Here is a 15405-nt window from a genome sequence, read left to right as displayed (position 1 = left end):
CCAATGCGGGGCTGGATCCCGGGACCCTGAGATCATGACCTGAGCCAAAGGCAGAGGCTTTAACCCACTGAGCCACCCCGGCGCGCCCCCCTTTTTTTCAAAGACGTAGAGAGGATGACAGCGAGCCTCCATGTACCAACTGGCCAGTTTCAACCGTCATCACATGGTCAGTCTTGTTTCATTCATTCATTTCCCCCATGCATGGTCAGACATCTAAGATGGGTGGATTCTGGCTGCCACCTGTTAAGAGGCACCCAAAAACTAATGGTGGCCCAGAAGTGGGCAAATTGGAGAGTGTGAGGTCTGAACACCATACCATTCCACTGGAGAGAATCTGGAGAATTTTTTCTTTCTTTAGGTAGGAGAAGAGGAGGGGAGAATGAGGAACAAAGTAGTCATAGTTTCCAAATATGTAAAGAGTTGTCATTTCCAAAAGAAATGTGTTTTATAGGACCCCGGAATTCAGAACTAAGACCAGTGAATGGAAATGCTAGAAAAGTTCAATATAAGGAAGAAGCTCCTAATGGAGTTACTCAAAGTGGCCACCTCCTATATCATCTGGCGCTGTCTTGGAGAGGTGGGAAAGCCCGGAGGATGGGAGGACAGGAATACTGCAGAGGGCATCTTTGCGCTAGATGACCTTTAACATCTTCCTACAGCTTGCCCCATACTCCTATTGGTTTCTCCTTGACTTCCAGTCCTTTCACAGCACTCCTTCGCTGGTGGTGTTCCCTCCATATATGTCCTTAGAACACTTATTATGGGCAAGGTACTGCTAAGACTTGGTTTCGCTTCCTTATTGCTACATTAAAAAACTCAAAATCGGGGCGCCTGGGTGGCTCAGTGGGTTAAGCCGCTGCCTTCGGCTCAGGTCATGATCTCAGGGTCCTGGGATCAAGTCCCGCATCGGGCTCTCTGCTCAGCAGGGAGCCTGCTTCCCTCTCTCTCTCTCTGCCTGCCTCTCCATCTACTTGTGATTTCTCTCTGTCAAATAAATAAATAAAATCTTTAAAAAAAAAAAACTCAAAACGTAGTGACTTAACACAACAATCATTTCTCATACAAGCTGACAAATCTGTGGATTTCCTGGGTTCTCCTGCTTCCTGGGGTGTCAACTAAGCAGCTGGGAGGGCTGGCCCACAGATTGGAAGCTCAGCCGGGGATGTCGGCCTGGGGGTTCAGCGTTCCTGTGTGAGTGTCTCCCCATGGCTCCCTGGGCTTCCTCATGATGTGACTGGTTTCCTGAGGTGGTCAAGGTAGAACTTGCCGATGGTTAGGGCTCAGCCTTGGAAATCACACAACATCATTTCCACCATGTTAGATTGTTGAGCCACTGGGCCAGATTCAAGGGGAAGAAAAGACAGACTCTATTTCTTGGTCACATTGAGAAAGGGGTGGGGGATGGGAGATAATGTAGTGACCAACTTTGGAAACAATCTACATACATGTATCCTCATGATATCAATCCTATGAAATATTACAGTCCTGAGAATACTTCCCCAGTAAAATATTAAAATCTGTTTTACATGCCAGGAAACTGTAAGCACCAGCACAGAAAAGTAAGTACCTTGACCAGGGTCATACAAAGTGATCTGTGGGAAAGCAAGATTCAAACCTGGCTTTCTCCAAAGCCTATGCTTTTAGGCACTCTGCTGTCTCAGAATTAGACTGGAGGAAGAGATGGTTGAAGGGAACAGAATCACTTGAGTGAGTTGCATGTGTGTTGATGCCTTGATAGTGCTCTATCCAGCCTCTTAGTCAAAATGATCTCTGCCTAGCCATGAAACCAGTGAGCTGTGATGCTGAGGCTTGAAAGAAATCTTTCCATTTCCAGCCTTGTTGCTCTTTCTAAAGCAAAGGAGGGGTGCCTGGGTGGCTCAGACTGTTGAGTGTCCGACTCTTGATTTTGACCCAGGTCATGATCTCAGGGTCATGAGATCAAGCCCCGCATTGGGCTCTGCATTCAGCTGGGGGTTGGCTTGAGATTCTCTCCTTTTCCCTCTGCCCCTCCCCCTGCTTGTGCGCTCGCTCACTCTCTCTCTCTCAAATAAAAAAGTTAATTTTAGAAAATCTTAAAAAAAAAAAGAGGCCCAGAGTTGGAAAATATTAATGCCAAAATAGACCTTAAGGATGATCTGGTTAAGCTCTGGTTTTCAGGTGAAGAAACCAAGGCCTGGGGAGGTCAGATCCAAGGCACATGAGTGAGCTAGTTAGTAGTGGACCTGAGAGTGGGTCAAGACTCTCTGATTCAATCCTGTGTCCTTACTGTATCTCAATAGATTTTTAAAAATAGCATCAGGAAGATCAATATGCTATCCAAATCATCCTATATCATAGCAAGTTAACTCAGGATGAGTTATTCTTTTCTTCCATTAATATAACGATGACCATATGGTACAACCATAAGAAAGCAAATGAGAAGTTAGCTACCTCACCTAGTGGCTCACTGTGGTGTGTTAACTGCATTTCCTCTTCAGAGCAGTTTTGAACCTGGTCTTGATCGGCCCTGTTCTCTGACAAAATGCAGTCATTCTTCTTGTCAGTCCTTCAAAATATTTGAACACTATGATGTCCCAGCGACTTCCTACACGGTTCCATGATCTTATCTGAAGGTTGCTTCTGAATCTTGGACCATACACGTTTGCTTGGGTGGCACATACACTCATCTTGGACTGTAAAATATTCGAACTGACCTAAGGCCCTTGGGGGGTCCACAGTTTCTAAATGACCTCCACATTCCCATCTTTCTCTACGCTACCAAACTGTCTTTTGTCTTGAAAGAGAAAAAGAGGGGCACGTGGGTGGCTCAGTGGGTTAAGCCTCTGCCTTCGGCTCAGATCATGGTCTCAGGGTCCTGGGATCGAGCCCCACATCGGGCTCTCTGCTCAGTGGGGAGCCTGCTTCCCCCCTCTCTCTGCCTGCCTCTCTGCCTACTCTCTTTCTCTGTCAAACAAATAAATAAAATCTTAAAAAAAAAAAAGAAAAAAGAAAGAGAAAAGCATTCCCCTCTCCTTTGTGGCTGAAGTCTGGAAGGGAAAAATCTACCAGTGGTTACTGTAGGCTCTAGCTTCCTCCTTCCCCTTCCAGCAGCGTGGTGGTCATGTTTCTCCCTCATATGGTGGCTTTCTAGATCTTGCTTGCACATTCTGGCCTTGCTTATTTTTGCTGCTGTCATTATGCTTGGTCAGTAGAGGGTAATCATACCTTGACCTCTCCTAGAACAGGGCCGGGCAAACTTCTCACCAAGGACAGCTGTGAAAACTTGCTTTTTTATTTCCCAGGAGTCCGCATGTACCACATGTTGGGGAGCTGCAAAGACATTCATTTAGCTAAAGAAAATGAAAGGAGGGATGCCTGGCTGTCTCGGTTGGAAGATGCTTGATAAGCATAGCATGCTCTTCCAACCGAGACAGCCAGGCATCCCTCCTTTCATTTGAGTCCCATGTTGGGTGCAGAGATTACTTAAAAAAAATAAATATTAAGAAAGAAAAAAAAAGAAACTTAAAGGAAAAGAGAATACAAGCAAGAGTGATGTAGTTAGACAACCCGTAGCTTACAGCTAGAGCCCTGTGGCTAGTGAGCCTTGGGAGATTTAGATCTGCAACTTGATTACCTGGAAGACAGGCAAAGCACTACCTCCTCTGACAACTTTAAGAAATCCCCACCCCCAGTGTGGGGCTCAAAGTCACAACCTGGAGGTCAAGAGTTGCAAGCCTACCAACTGAGCCAGCCAGATGCTGCACCTTCTCTGACAACTTTAAAGCATTTGGATCACATGAAAGTGAACCAACTGAGTAACTGACTACCCCAACAGTAAGAGATTTGTAATCTTCAACATTCTTCTATTGTTTCTGATCTCCTCTCTAGTTTAATGTTACCCCCTTTCCCCCTTCCCCAGGGATAGAGATGTGGCTCCACCTGTCACAAATCCTTGTTTTTAGTTCTGCCCTCTCTGGTGAGAACCCCCTGCCTTTTCCTTATTAAGAGAGGTTAGGGACGCCTGGGTGGCTTGGTTGGTTAAGCCTCTTTCTCTCTCTCTTTTTAAAGACTTATTTATTTGACAGAAAGAGCGAAAGAGGGAACACGGGCAGGGGGAGTGGGAGAGGGAGAAGCAGGCTTCCGCTGAGCAGGGAGCCCGAATGTGGGGTTCAATCCCAGGACCCTGGGATCATGACCCAATCTGAAGGCAGACCCTTCACAACTGAGCCACCCAGGTGCCCAAGCCTCTCTAACTCTTGACTTCCTCTCACATCCTGATCTCAGGGTCATGAGATGGAGTCCCACCTCTGAGCCCCTAGACCTGGTCGTGCTCAGAGGGGAGTCGACTTGACATTCTCTCTCCCATTCCCTCCGCCCCTCTCTCCACTTGTACCTGTGCTCGCTCTCTCCAAAAAAATAAATCTTAAAAATAAAAAGATTAAAAAAAAATAAGAGAGGGTAAAGCTTCCTGCCAAGACTTTTACAAGAGTAGGTTGCAAGCTGTTCCCCTAGTTTCTGGAAGAACCCGGAAAAATTTGCATTCTCTTAGAATAGAAGGAGATCACAAAGGACATCTGGCCCAGCCCTCCTTCATGCAAAATCCCTTCCTGTGTGGGTCCCCTGATGTCCCCCAGCTCAAAGCCTGGATTAATGCAGCTCTGGCTGGTTCTGCACCAGGTTCTTCCTTCTGCCCGTGGCTTCCGCAAAGGTTGCTCCCGCTTGTGCAACTCCCTGCACCATCCTGGGGCCACCATTCACCTTATCAGGGAGTGATCAGTGAACTTCACGGTTATCACAACTTGCCAACAGAAGGCAGTCAAGTAAGTGTCCTGAGCAAGGGGTCCCTTTTTCTAATTTGTCCGAGTCCTGGGAGCCACAAGAGCTGCCTCGATTATCTGCCCTACTCGTTGACGTACCGCTTTCCTTTTCTTATTCCTCATGCATGGCCTGACAATAATGTTTGTTGAAAAGGACTTTTGTTCCTATGTCTTGGACTCATGCAGAGCAAACCGAGTCCCTCTCGCATCCCTCTTCAGATATTTGAGGGCAGAGACCAAGTTCCCCGTGAGTTTTCTCCTCACTTGGGGAATCCTTTGTACGAGGTGGTTTGCTTTCCCTATCCTGCACTTGGACTGTTTCTCTTTTAAAATGTGGAATCCAGAAGCAAGTTTCGGGCACACAATAAAGATAATGCAGGTAGGGGAGACTCAAGAATCTGGAGTGGAGGCCATGCTTTAGACTTGGGGGCTGCGGTGACTACTAGCAGAGGGACTCAGGTGGCTTGGGACAAGTAAGGCTGCTTAAGCCTGGGCAGCAATTTCCATTATTCTGGGGGTAATCCGGCTCCTTGGAGGATCTGGGATTGCAAAGGGACACACATCAGCTGAGGGTGTGGGGGGAACTTGAGAGAAGCCCAGATGCCATGTGAAATTTTGTACCTAACATTTGGGACTGAAATGGGCCCAGAGCCAGGGTCCCCAACTTCACAAAGACCTGATTTCAAGGTTACATGTGTTTCAGGGACTCATGGCATGGAGGACATGCCAGCATGTTTCATTTTTTAAAAATGAGACTTTAGTGAGGGGTAAATAAACATCGAGAAGATTGAGAGGCCCCTGGAGGAAGTACGAACAGGTAATATTTTTGGCACACTTATGTCAGGCACGGTTGTCCATGCTTTACATAACGGCTCGTTTAATGCTTATAGTAACTCTACGCCCATTTGGCAGATGAGGTAACTAAGACACAGTGAGTACGTGGTGGGTAAAGATTCGATCGTCCACTTGATGCCTGTGGACAGTTAACCACTGTGCTAGGCTGCTCCAAAACGTAGCTGTGGGATCACGCAAGTGACTTATGAAGGAGGGAGAATTGAGCTCATAAAAGAGAACAAGGGACAAGGAAGCAGTGGAAAGAATCCCGTTGTTGCTAGAGTCACACGCTTGAAGATCTGGCTCTAGGCGCGCCTGCCCGCCTCAGCGGAGCCTGCGATTCTTGTTTTTGATCTCAGGTTGTCAATTCAAGCCCCGCGTTGGGTGTAGAGATTACTTAAAAATAAGTAAGTAAACTTACAGAAAATACAATAAAATCCAGCTCTGCCATTTATCTGGTAAGCTGCTTCATGTCCTGGGCTAGCTTCTGCACTTGTAAAACGAGGCAACCATCTTTGCAAAACTGTGTGGATTAAAGAAAATTCATGGTTATCATTTGTGAGTGAAGGACAGAGAGGGGCTGAAGGACAAAGCCACTGACAAGAGTTTCAAGGAAATGGCCAAACGTTCTAGAAAAGGGAGAATGGAGATGAGAGAAAATGGTGTCAAGAACACCCGTGATCTATTGTGACATGGTTTAAGTGGTTGGGGAAGAGCTGAATTCCCGGAGCTTTAAGAGGGAGCTAGGCAGGTGGCTCAGTGGGTTAAGCCTCTGCCTTCAGCTCAGGTCATGATCTCAGGGTTCTGGGATTGGGTCCCGAGTCAGGCTCTATGATCAGCAGGGAGCCTGCTTCCCCCTCTCTGCCTGCCTCTCTGCCTACTTGTGATCTCTGTCAAATAAATAAATGAAGTCTTAAAAAAAAAAAAAAGAAGAAGAGGGAGCTAGGCAGTGGAGAGATGTGGTCATGGTCCATTCGGGAAAGGAATTTGGTCATCAAGAGGAAAGGACAGTCAAACAAAAGACTGTCTTGCTCCTTAAGGCTACAGGTGTTTCAGGGTGAGGAGGGGCATGGAGGCACCAGAGAGCAAGGCCAGGGGCTCCAGGGAGCAGGGACCAGCTGGTGAAGCGTGTCCCAGGGACCTCGGGCCCTTGGGAAGGAACATAGAGAGGCATCTGCAGAGAGTGACCATGATCGGCATGGGGCTTTGGCGATCGGGAGACACCCGCACCGGGAACCCACGTCTGCATGTTTCCCTCAGGCAGCTGTGAGGAAGGTCCAGGCATAGAGGGTTGGCAGCCACCAGGTTTGACTGCACAGAAACTGTGGGTCTGCACAGAGTGGAAAGTTGAGGAGGGAAGCTCCTGGAAGGAACCCTAGTCCTTGACTTTTGTGTGTCCTGAGGGCTGCAGTTAAGGCACTGTCCTCTCTGTGCCCAAGGCTGATTTTTTTTTTTTTTTCTTAAAAACCAGTTCCCGGAGGAGTCCAGCCGCTCTGGGACCCCAAGGCTGATTTTATCAGCTCAGGGCCGGAATCTGCCACCAACCCCATCCTCCACAGCAGTGACCAAGTTCAAGAACATATTAGATTTCTCCCCATTTCTGCCTGCCCTGTCCCTCAATTTGGTTCTCTGGAATCACTTCCCAAGGCACACAAACCCTCACTTTAGTTTCTGCTTTCTGGGAGGGCCCAGGCCAGGCCAGTGGCCCAGGAAAAGGTGAACTTCCCCTGAACTGTGAAGATCAATGCAGAAAAATGCCCCCCCCCAACGTGCCACCTTTTACTTACTTCAAGTTAAAAAAAATTGTTTATTCCACTAATGCCCTGGAAAGCAAGCAGGGAAGAGTTAGTATTCCTTCAGGATCCTGAAACCAAAGCAGATAAACACTTTGTGCCTTGATTCTGGTCTCTAAATAGGGCGAATAAATCATTTATTTAAATGAGACAAAGTAACAAAAACAATCGGAGTTTGTTTCACTATATTATGCAATAACAAAACCAGGTTATTGGGTGAGAGGTCAGTGTCCAAGTTTGAACTATCAGATCACAGGCTGACTATTAGGGTGTTCTGTTTTTTCTGAGTTTCATAAATCGGTCAAAAGTTTTACTTTAGGGGCACCTGGGTGGCTCAGTGGGTTGAGCCGCTGCCTTCGGCTCAGGTCATGATCTCAGAGTCCTGGGATCGAGTCCCACATCGGGCTCTCTGCTCAGCAGGGAGCCTGCTTCCCTCTCTCTCTCTCTGCCTGCCTCTCTGCCTACTGTGATCTCTCTCTGTCAAATAAATAAATAAAATCTTTTTTTTTTTTTAAGATTTATTTATTTATTTATTTATTTGAGAGAGAGAGAGACAGTGAGAGAGAGCATGAGCGAGGAGGTCAGAGAGCGAAGCAGACTCCCCATGGAGCTGGGAGCCTGATGTGGGACTCGATCCCGGGACTCCAGGATCACGCCCTGAGCCGAAGGCAGTCGTCCAACCAACTGAGCCACCCAGGCGTCCCAATAAATAAAATCTTTAAAAGAAAAAAAAGTTTTACTTTAACGGTTCCATCTTCTGATAAGATTGTATTGGGGGGGAATCACTGAAAACTACTTTACTCCACCGTTTTTTGATCTGGCTGCCCCCTTCCAAGAAGCTACCTAGAACTTGGAAGCTCGCCTGAAGGAGAACATGTTCATTGCGCGAGGAGGGCCTGCGGGTCACAGTTCCAGTTTTTACCTTTGAAATTATGTGCGTTTTTTTGCCTCATCCAAAATGTGAGCATTTATGCAACCAAGAGTGAGAAAAAACAAACGCCACCAACATTGCCACCTAGAGGTGATAATTTATTGTTTTACCATGACCCAGAAGAGAAACGACATAGAGATATTTATTACAATTCCCCACAATTTCCTTCCCCATCTGCTCTAACATTTGTCAGACACCACCAGCCTCCTAAAATGGACCACTGACTATAAATGCATGTAAATGGTAATTTGCTGCCATTTCTCGTGATAGAAACTTTAGTCCTCCATCAAGTTTTCAAATTATTTCCAATAGAGGAGTCCCCTAGCTTTTTAAAAAACAAACCACTTTTCCTCTAAGATTCCATTATTTACTCAAAGCAGCCTTCCTAGAAAGGTTAATGAGGATTTTAAATGAACAGATTCAATTTAAAAATCACCTACTGAACATCTACCAAGCATCTGGACTCTTCTACAACTAGTGAAATGAAAGGCCAGGTTTCAACAGTAATAACTTAATTCGTAGGTATACAAAGACGAGTTTCTTCTTTTGGTCTAATTTATTCTAAACTAAGAAACTAGGGACTGACAACACAGGAAAGGTTTGTTTTACCCAGTCTACAGATAAACAAGACAATGCCTGAGTTAGCTCTCTATATATATTTAGGCTTATCATGTCGACCTGGTTGTAATAATCTATATTTAACTACAAGTTAATAAAAATACATATGTTCATTTTAAAATAATCGCTGATTTTCCTTGCAATGTACCCCCCCTTAAACTCATATTATTTTTAGACCAAGATTTTCCTGCACAATCACCGTCCACTGTCCCCCCTCCCCCCATCTATTTGATCTCACGGAAGAACCCCGGCTACTAGCAGAAGCAGCTCTAAGCCTAACATGCTTTGTCCTTGCTAGGGCAGAAAGAAACCTTACCTAAACTGTTCAGAGGTTAAGGTGAGGGGGAAGGCAAGCGAGCACAGACCCACCTGAGTGGGGGCGCCTGCAACTGCCTAGTCCCTTCCCTGGACCCAAGGAACTTAAAACCCAAATCTGAAACCGGAATGAAATCCGAGTTTTAATGCCACCTTTTACTCACAGGTCTCATTTTTTTTTTCCCCAGTACCTTAAAACACTCAGCCTCACTGCTTAATGCGTGCTTGTGGAAGGGAGAAAGTTTCACTTTAGGACCAATTAGCTCTGCTGACCACTGTATAACTCTTAGATGAGGCATGATTCTTTAATGGGGGGGAGAAATCTTAAAGACATTTCTTTTAAAGCTGTTGAAATAACATTGCTTAGAAGTCAACCTAATGACTCTCCTTACCTTCCACTGTTTCAGGATAAAGAGAAAAACATGAGGTTTGTGGTATCCGCTGTGAAAACAGGACCAGACAATATGAAAACTATGTTCTCACGTTAAGACATTCTGTCGGATGAGACGTTCGAAGTGTTTCTCCAACTTTTGTGTGACCTGCAGAATTGGAGATGGCTTAGCCTCCCTAGAACTTCAAGTTTGTTTTACAAAGCTTTGAAAAGTAAAACAGATAATTTCATCTTCAGATAGAATAAAAAATTAATTTGAGTAGCAAAATAAGTAACTGCTTTTAAATGTACAGTAGTGTGTCCATTCTAAAAACAAAACCTAAACCTATGTTAGGAAAGCTTTTCAAATAATGTTTATTGAATTCTCCAGTAGTAGGTGAAATAAAAATCTACTCTAACTTCTATAAAAAGATCTATTTATACCACTTAATTTCCTCTTCTCTGATTCTACATTTCACTTTGCAATCTGCAGACCTTCATTTGGTTTCCCAGATGGGGAACCCAGCCCCCTCATAAATATTTCTGAGAAGTTGCTCAGAGTGGGACACACAAAACCATGGCCCCTCTGGTAAGTATTGCTGTCACTGTCTGACTACGTTTTAATACTGTTACTCCAATTCACGTAACGAATGTTTCATGAGTATGGCAGGATGAACCTGGTTAGCTAGCTTCTGATGAGGACTTCAGGGTGACCAGACCCTGGAAGAAAAGGCGATCTACTCTAGGATAAAAAGGAGGAAAAAATTCCTTCACAGCTACAAATCTTCAAAAGCCTTTCAACAGTCGTGGGGAAGGAACCACCCAGGGAAGAAAGTTGGGGGCAGGGAAGGTACACAGGAGCGCAGCCAAAGGGAATACAAAAATGCTTCTCCAGCCTTGTCAGAAGAACTTCCTGCCATGCCAGGAAGTGGAAGTATCCATGCCCATTTTCCAGGAAAGGGCCCATCTTGCTGCTTTGCTATCCCAAATTTCCTAAGCATGAAGATGAGTTAGTAGGGGAAGCAGGACTATGGTTTCCACTGTCTGGTCAGGTTAAGTAATCCCACTGGCCTTTCCAGGGCACTCTCCACTCTCAATTCATGGAGAAGCCCCTCTCCCCGCCGGAAGCTCAGAGAACCCATTTTCTTTGCCTGGAATGGTGAGCTGGCAGCTAAGGAGTCTGCTTTCTGGCTTTGAAGAGAACACACCCAAGAAGCTGCATGTTTCTAGGAACCGTTCCACTTCAGGGCCCTATTAACCTGTCTCTCCTAAGGAAACTTCCTAATTTCCTCTCCAGATTTGGTAAGCACCAAACTATGAAGGTTTTCTCTCATATTCCCCCACTTCAGGTCTGTAAACGGACTTTCTGTCTATGCCCACCACCAACCCCTTCACCACTCACTCCAAAACTTTGCTCTTTTGGAGTGATGTGTTCTGTCAAATAGATTAAAATAAAATACATTATCTGTCTACAGGGAATATACAGAGTAACAACCGGGGCCAGATGTACAAAACACGGACACGGACATTGTGGTCATACAAAATATACAGAAGTACTCAGCATGAACAATTTTTGCCTTCTTTTTAGCATTTCCCCACTTTTTCTTCTTCTTCTTCTTTTTCTTCTTCTGTGGATCCTCTGGGGTTAAGATCGAGCTTCCTCTGCAGTGTTTCTGAAAGTCATCACATGATTGGAACAGACTGACGGAATTCATTTTCTGTCCGAAGCAATGAGTAGTATACGTGAAAGTTTCCCTCACATACAATATTAATAAAGTTTATTTACAGCGTAAGCTTTCTGATGCTAAGGGCTGAGATGGCATGGAAGGCTTTGCCACACGAATCGCATTCATGAGGTTCCTTTCTGGAATGAATTCTCTGATGTATGTGAGATGTCAACTGACACACACGTCAAACACGGCGAACTCTCTGTACAAATTTTGCACAGTCTCACTTTTATGCCTTTAACCGAATACTAAGGGTCTTACTAATCAGGATGCCTCAGAGGTCTATAGTCTCAGGCTGTCGCTTTGCCTGCCAGGCCGGAGCAGAAACAAATTCCCCGCAATCTGAAGAACTGCACTTCTCGTCCTGGCAAGGCTTCTTTCATAAGGCATATTCTGAAAAACCTTCAAAAACTTCCATTAGGTCAACGAGCATGCCAATGGTTAACTACGGAGTTCCTCAGCTGTGAACACACTGCAGCCGCTCACGCGCTTCTGACCGTCCCGGCGCTGAGGAGCCGAGGCGAGCCCGTCTGACCATGACCCAGTTACGCTTCGCACTGGGCAGCCGAGGAACGGACGCGACGTGAACGGTTTTCACGAGCAGTCGGAGCCTGGCTTCTTCAAAGAGCCCGTTTTCGGGTGGCTGCTTGAAGGCAGGGCGCCTGCCACACACCCGCGGCAACCCTGGGGACCACCCCGTGGCTGGCGCGGGGCAGAAACGCGAGGCGCAGGCGGCGCTGAACTTTCTAAAACACAGGCGAGGGCTGCGTGAGGCCAGCGCGCGCCTGCGGCTCGGGAGAGGCCCACGTGGAAGCAGCCGCAGGCGGGGCTCGCTGCCTCTCCAGAACAGTCGGCGCTGTGCGCGGTCCCCGGCGCCTCAGAGCTCTCGGGGCTTCCCGGGGGCGAGTCTCGGCTGCAGAGCCGGCGGGGGCGAGCGACCCCTCCGCGGCGGCTCACTGGCCGCAGCACGCCTTCAGAGCTCTTCCTCCGCCGCCGGACCTGCTTGACGCCGCCGCAGGCAACGCTGGCGGACAGGCTCCGGAGCTGCGGGGAGGTCGTGGCTGGTCCCAGTCACGGAGAGAGGCCAGAGACTCGCTGCTGCGCAGAAGGGAAGTCTGCTCTGGAGCTGAGGCCCCAGCTGCTCGCTGGCTCCCCATAAAGCCCGGCCGGCCGCTGGGCTCGAGTGGTCGGTCCGCGAACAGCTGGTGGAGGGTGAGTTTTCGTTGTTTCTTGAGGGATAAACTCAAACTCTACGTGGGGCTCTCCGGTGAGGGGCAGAGTCTTCGGGTCTGCTCTTGGTCTGCTTCTAGGTTCCCGTGGGGCTGTCCACCATCATCTACACGCTCTTGAGAGCAGAGACCTCTCCACCCAAGGCCCTGAGGGCAGCCGACGTGGCCCATGATTCCTGGCTCCCCCGGGTGTGTACCCGAAAACCGTCTGTCATTAGCTTCTAGGCGGCGGGTTGCTTCTTCCGGCTTTCACAGCCCCTCCCCCACCCTCTGCCTTCAGGCATGAGAAACAGAGAAGACCCTGTGCAGTCCAGGGGTGAGACGACCAACCACATCTCAGCTTGTCGCTTGTCGGTGAACTCGGAGCAATGAATACAGTAATTGCCAGCTAACGGCATCAAATACTTTTGCAAAGCTTCTGGAAAGTATGGGGGTGGAAAATCGCACTCCACACCTTTCCTTGTTCTGAAAAGCAATAAAAAAAAAAAATCACATCTTTTGCACTGTATTATTTAGTTACAAAGGATTCAGAAAGTGCCTAAATGATCACGTTGTCCATCAGCTGACTGAAGAGAATTCTGGCTAAGATATTTTTGCCCCAGAAAGGTGTCAGGACACGGCCTTAGGAACGTTGCTATTTTTCTGAAGATGACGACGAGAGTCGTTTCTGACATTCCATGGTATTTACTCACAGATCTGTGTGTAGAAGAGTCTATGCAGGCAGCTAGCCAGTGGCTTTCTTCTATAGTCAGGACAAAAGGAGAGTCAGACCCTGGAGCTGTAGCATGCTCGCACTCCGAAGGTCGGCTTCAGAAGCTGGGCCAGGCTACCCTACTTCAGGTACTCATGACTGACACAGGACTTCACCGGAAGCGTGGAAGTCCTGCTGGAAGTCAGGGGGAACGAGTGCCTCTTACGTGTTCAGCACCGTGTCCAGTGCTGTTGGGATACAGACGGATCCCCTGACAATCGAAGCATCTCTCTGGGGAGGGGGCATGATGAAAACTCGCATACACGAGACAACAGAGAAGTATAAGACAGTCTAGGATCGATCAAGCGCTAACTTGTGGAGAAATGCATTTTGGAGTGCGACAGTGTTTCGGGATTTCAAGAAGGGAGAGAAGGGTTTTGAATCGTTGTTGCCGTTTCAGGAGGATTTATCTCAGCGATGAGGATAGAACCATCTACATTTGTTGAGATCCTTTGGAACTGTAGACTGGTGCACATACCCTCTTTCAGGAAGAGCTAGAAATCTTTGGTTTGACACCGATCAGCACAGTCCTAGATTTCTATAGCTTTGGCAGGCTACCAGTGATCATATATATAACTTATCGTGTATATATAACTAGGTTGAGCAGCACGTCCCAATGCAGTTTATTTTAGCGATTCCTCTTTTTTTTTTTTTTTTTTTTTGAGAAATAAGGTATACCAAGATGTTGGCCAAGTAGGGCTTGTTTGCGGAAAGCAGCTTTAAAAACCCCAGTATGGCTTTCCCGGAGCCAATCTTAATCTTTCGATTCTATGTTGTGGTTGCTGAGTCCGAGAGCGCCTTAAAGGTATCCTCATTACTGAAAAGCTGGACGTCTGACTGTATGTGTGCTTTTATCTTGTGTGGAAAGAGTGTGTGGATTCTCCATAGGACTAGCTTTTCCCTGCAGGGATCGTGTGGGAGGATTACACGCCCACCAGACGATGCAAAGGCGGAACACTGCTGATGGAACTACAAGGATCCTGAAGTGTGAGTTTTCTTCCTTTTAATCTGTTGAGGCCCTCTTTTTTTTCCCCTCCGTGGGCACACACCTCTGAAGCAGTTTTTGGAAACAAAAGGGGGAAATGGCTTGTTGATGAATTCTGGAACTCTCGCTCTACACACAGCTTTTCAGGAAGGCGCCAAATGCATCGAGGGAAGCGGGGCTGTACTCGGAGGCCCGCTCTCTGGTGTGGATCCTGTGATGCAGAGTGAGGGTCGAGCTCCGCGTGAAGGCCTTGCCGCACTTAGTGCACTTATAGGGCTTTTCTCGGGTGTGAATTCTCCGATGCAAAATAAGGTACGAGTTTCGGTTGAAAGCTTTCCCACATTCACTACATTCATAGGGTTTCTCCCCCGTGTGGATCCTCTGATGCTTAGTCAGGTCTGAGCTCTGGCTGAAGGCCTTCCCACATTCGTTACATTCATAGGGTTTCTCTCCAGAGTGGATCCGCTGATGGAGAATGAGATTCGAACTGTGACTGAAGGCTTTGCCACACTCGTTACATTCATGAGGTTTCTCTCCTGTGTGGATTCTCTGATGCAGGACCAGGTTTGAGTTGAGGCTGAAGGCTTTCCCACACTCACTACATTCATAGGGCTTTTCTCCGGTATGGATTATTTTATGGCGAATAAGGCTTGAACTCCTCGTGAAGCATTTACCACATTCATCACATCTGTGGGACTTCGCTCCTGTTGGAGCTTCTTCAGGGGTGTTAAAGTTTGAACTCAGGCTGAAACTTCTTCCCAAACCTTTACCCTTCTCCCTTGGACCTCTCTCGCCCGCGGTGGGTTTTTTTTCCTTGACCGTAGCTGGGCCCGAATCTTTTTTTTCTCTTCCAGTTTTTTCCTCAGGGTTTCTCTGTTGCCTTTCTACTGTTCTGCCCTGCTGTTCACGTTTTTCTCCAAAATCTTTCTGGAATCTTCCTGTTGTCTCCCCACGTGGCGCTGAGTCTTCTGCGACTTCAGCCTTTGAGGTTGACTCCTCATTCTCACTCCTGTTTTCACAACCTGACACAATAGAAAATACAAATGGCACCATTTT

At 47.1% G+C, this 15405-nt stretch overlaps 1 protein-coding gene and 1 long non-coding RNA gene across 4 annotated transcripts in view; both read right to left on the bottom strand.

The window, feature by feature from the left end:
- Positions 1-6112: 6112 nt before the first annotated feature.
- On the bottom strand, positions 6113-8368 carry LOC122895361. The gene is made up of 3 exons (XR_006382192.1): positions 8346-8368; positions 7418-7453; positions 6113-6153 (listed from the first exon to the last, which is right to left on the bottom strand). It is a non-coding gene; the product is annotated as an uncharacterized LOC122895361 (long non-coding RNA).
- A 63-nt stretch (positions 8369-8431) lies between these two features.
- ZKSCAN1 (zinc finger with KRAB and SCAN domains 1) overlaps positions 8432-15405 on the bottom strand; it is a 47493-nt gene continuing 40519 nt past the window's right edge. For all 3 annotated transcript variants that reach the window (XM_044232691.1, XM_044232690.1, XM_044232692.1), the window contains one exon: positions 8432-15371. In XM_044232691.1, the coding sequence (XP_044088626.1) occupies positions 14479-15371 (893 nt within the window). In that variant the 3' untranslated portion in view covers positions 8432-14478. The remainder of the gene's footprint in view (positions 15372-15405) is intronic.

This window comes from Neovison vison, chromosome 14 (assembly GCF_020171115.1).
Source record: "Neovison vison isolate M4711 chromosome 14, ASM_NN_V1, whole genome shotgun sequence".
Taxonomy (NCBI): domain Eukaryota; kingdom Metazoa; phylum Chordata; class Mammalia; order Carnivora; family Mustelidae; genus Neogale; species Neogale vison.
Note: the sequence above shows the minus strand (reverse complement) of the source record. Positions and strands in the feature narration are given on the sequence as shown.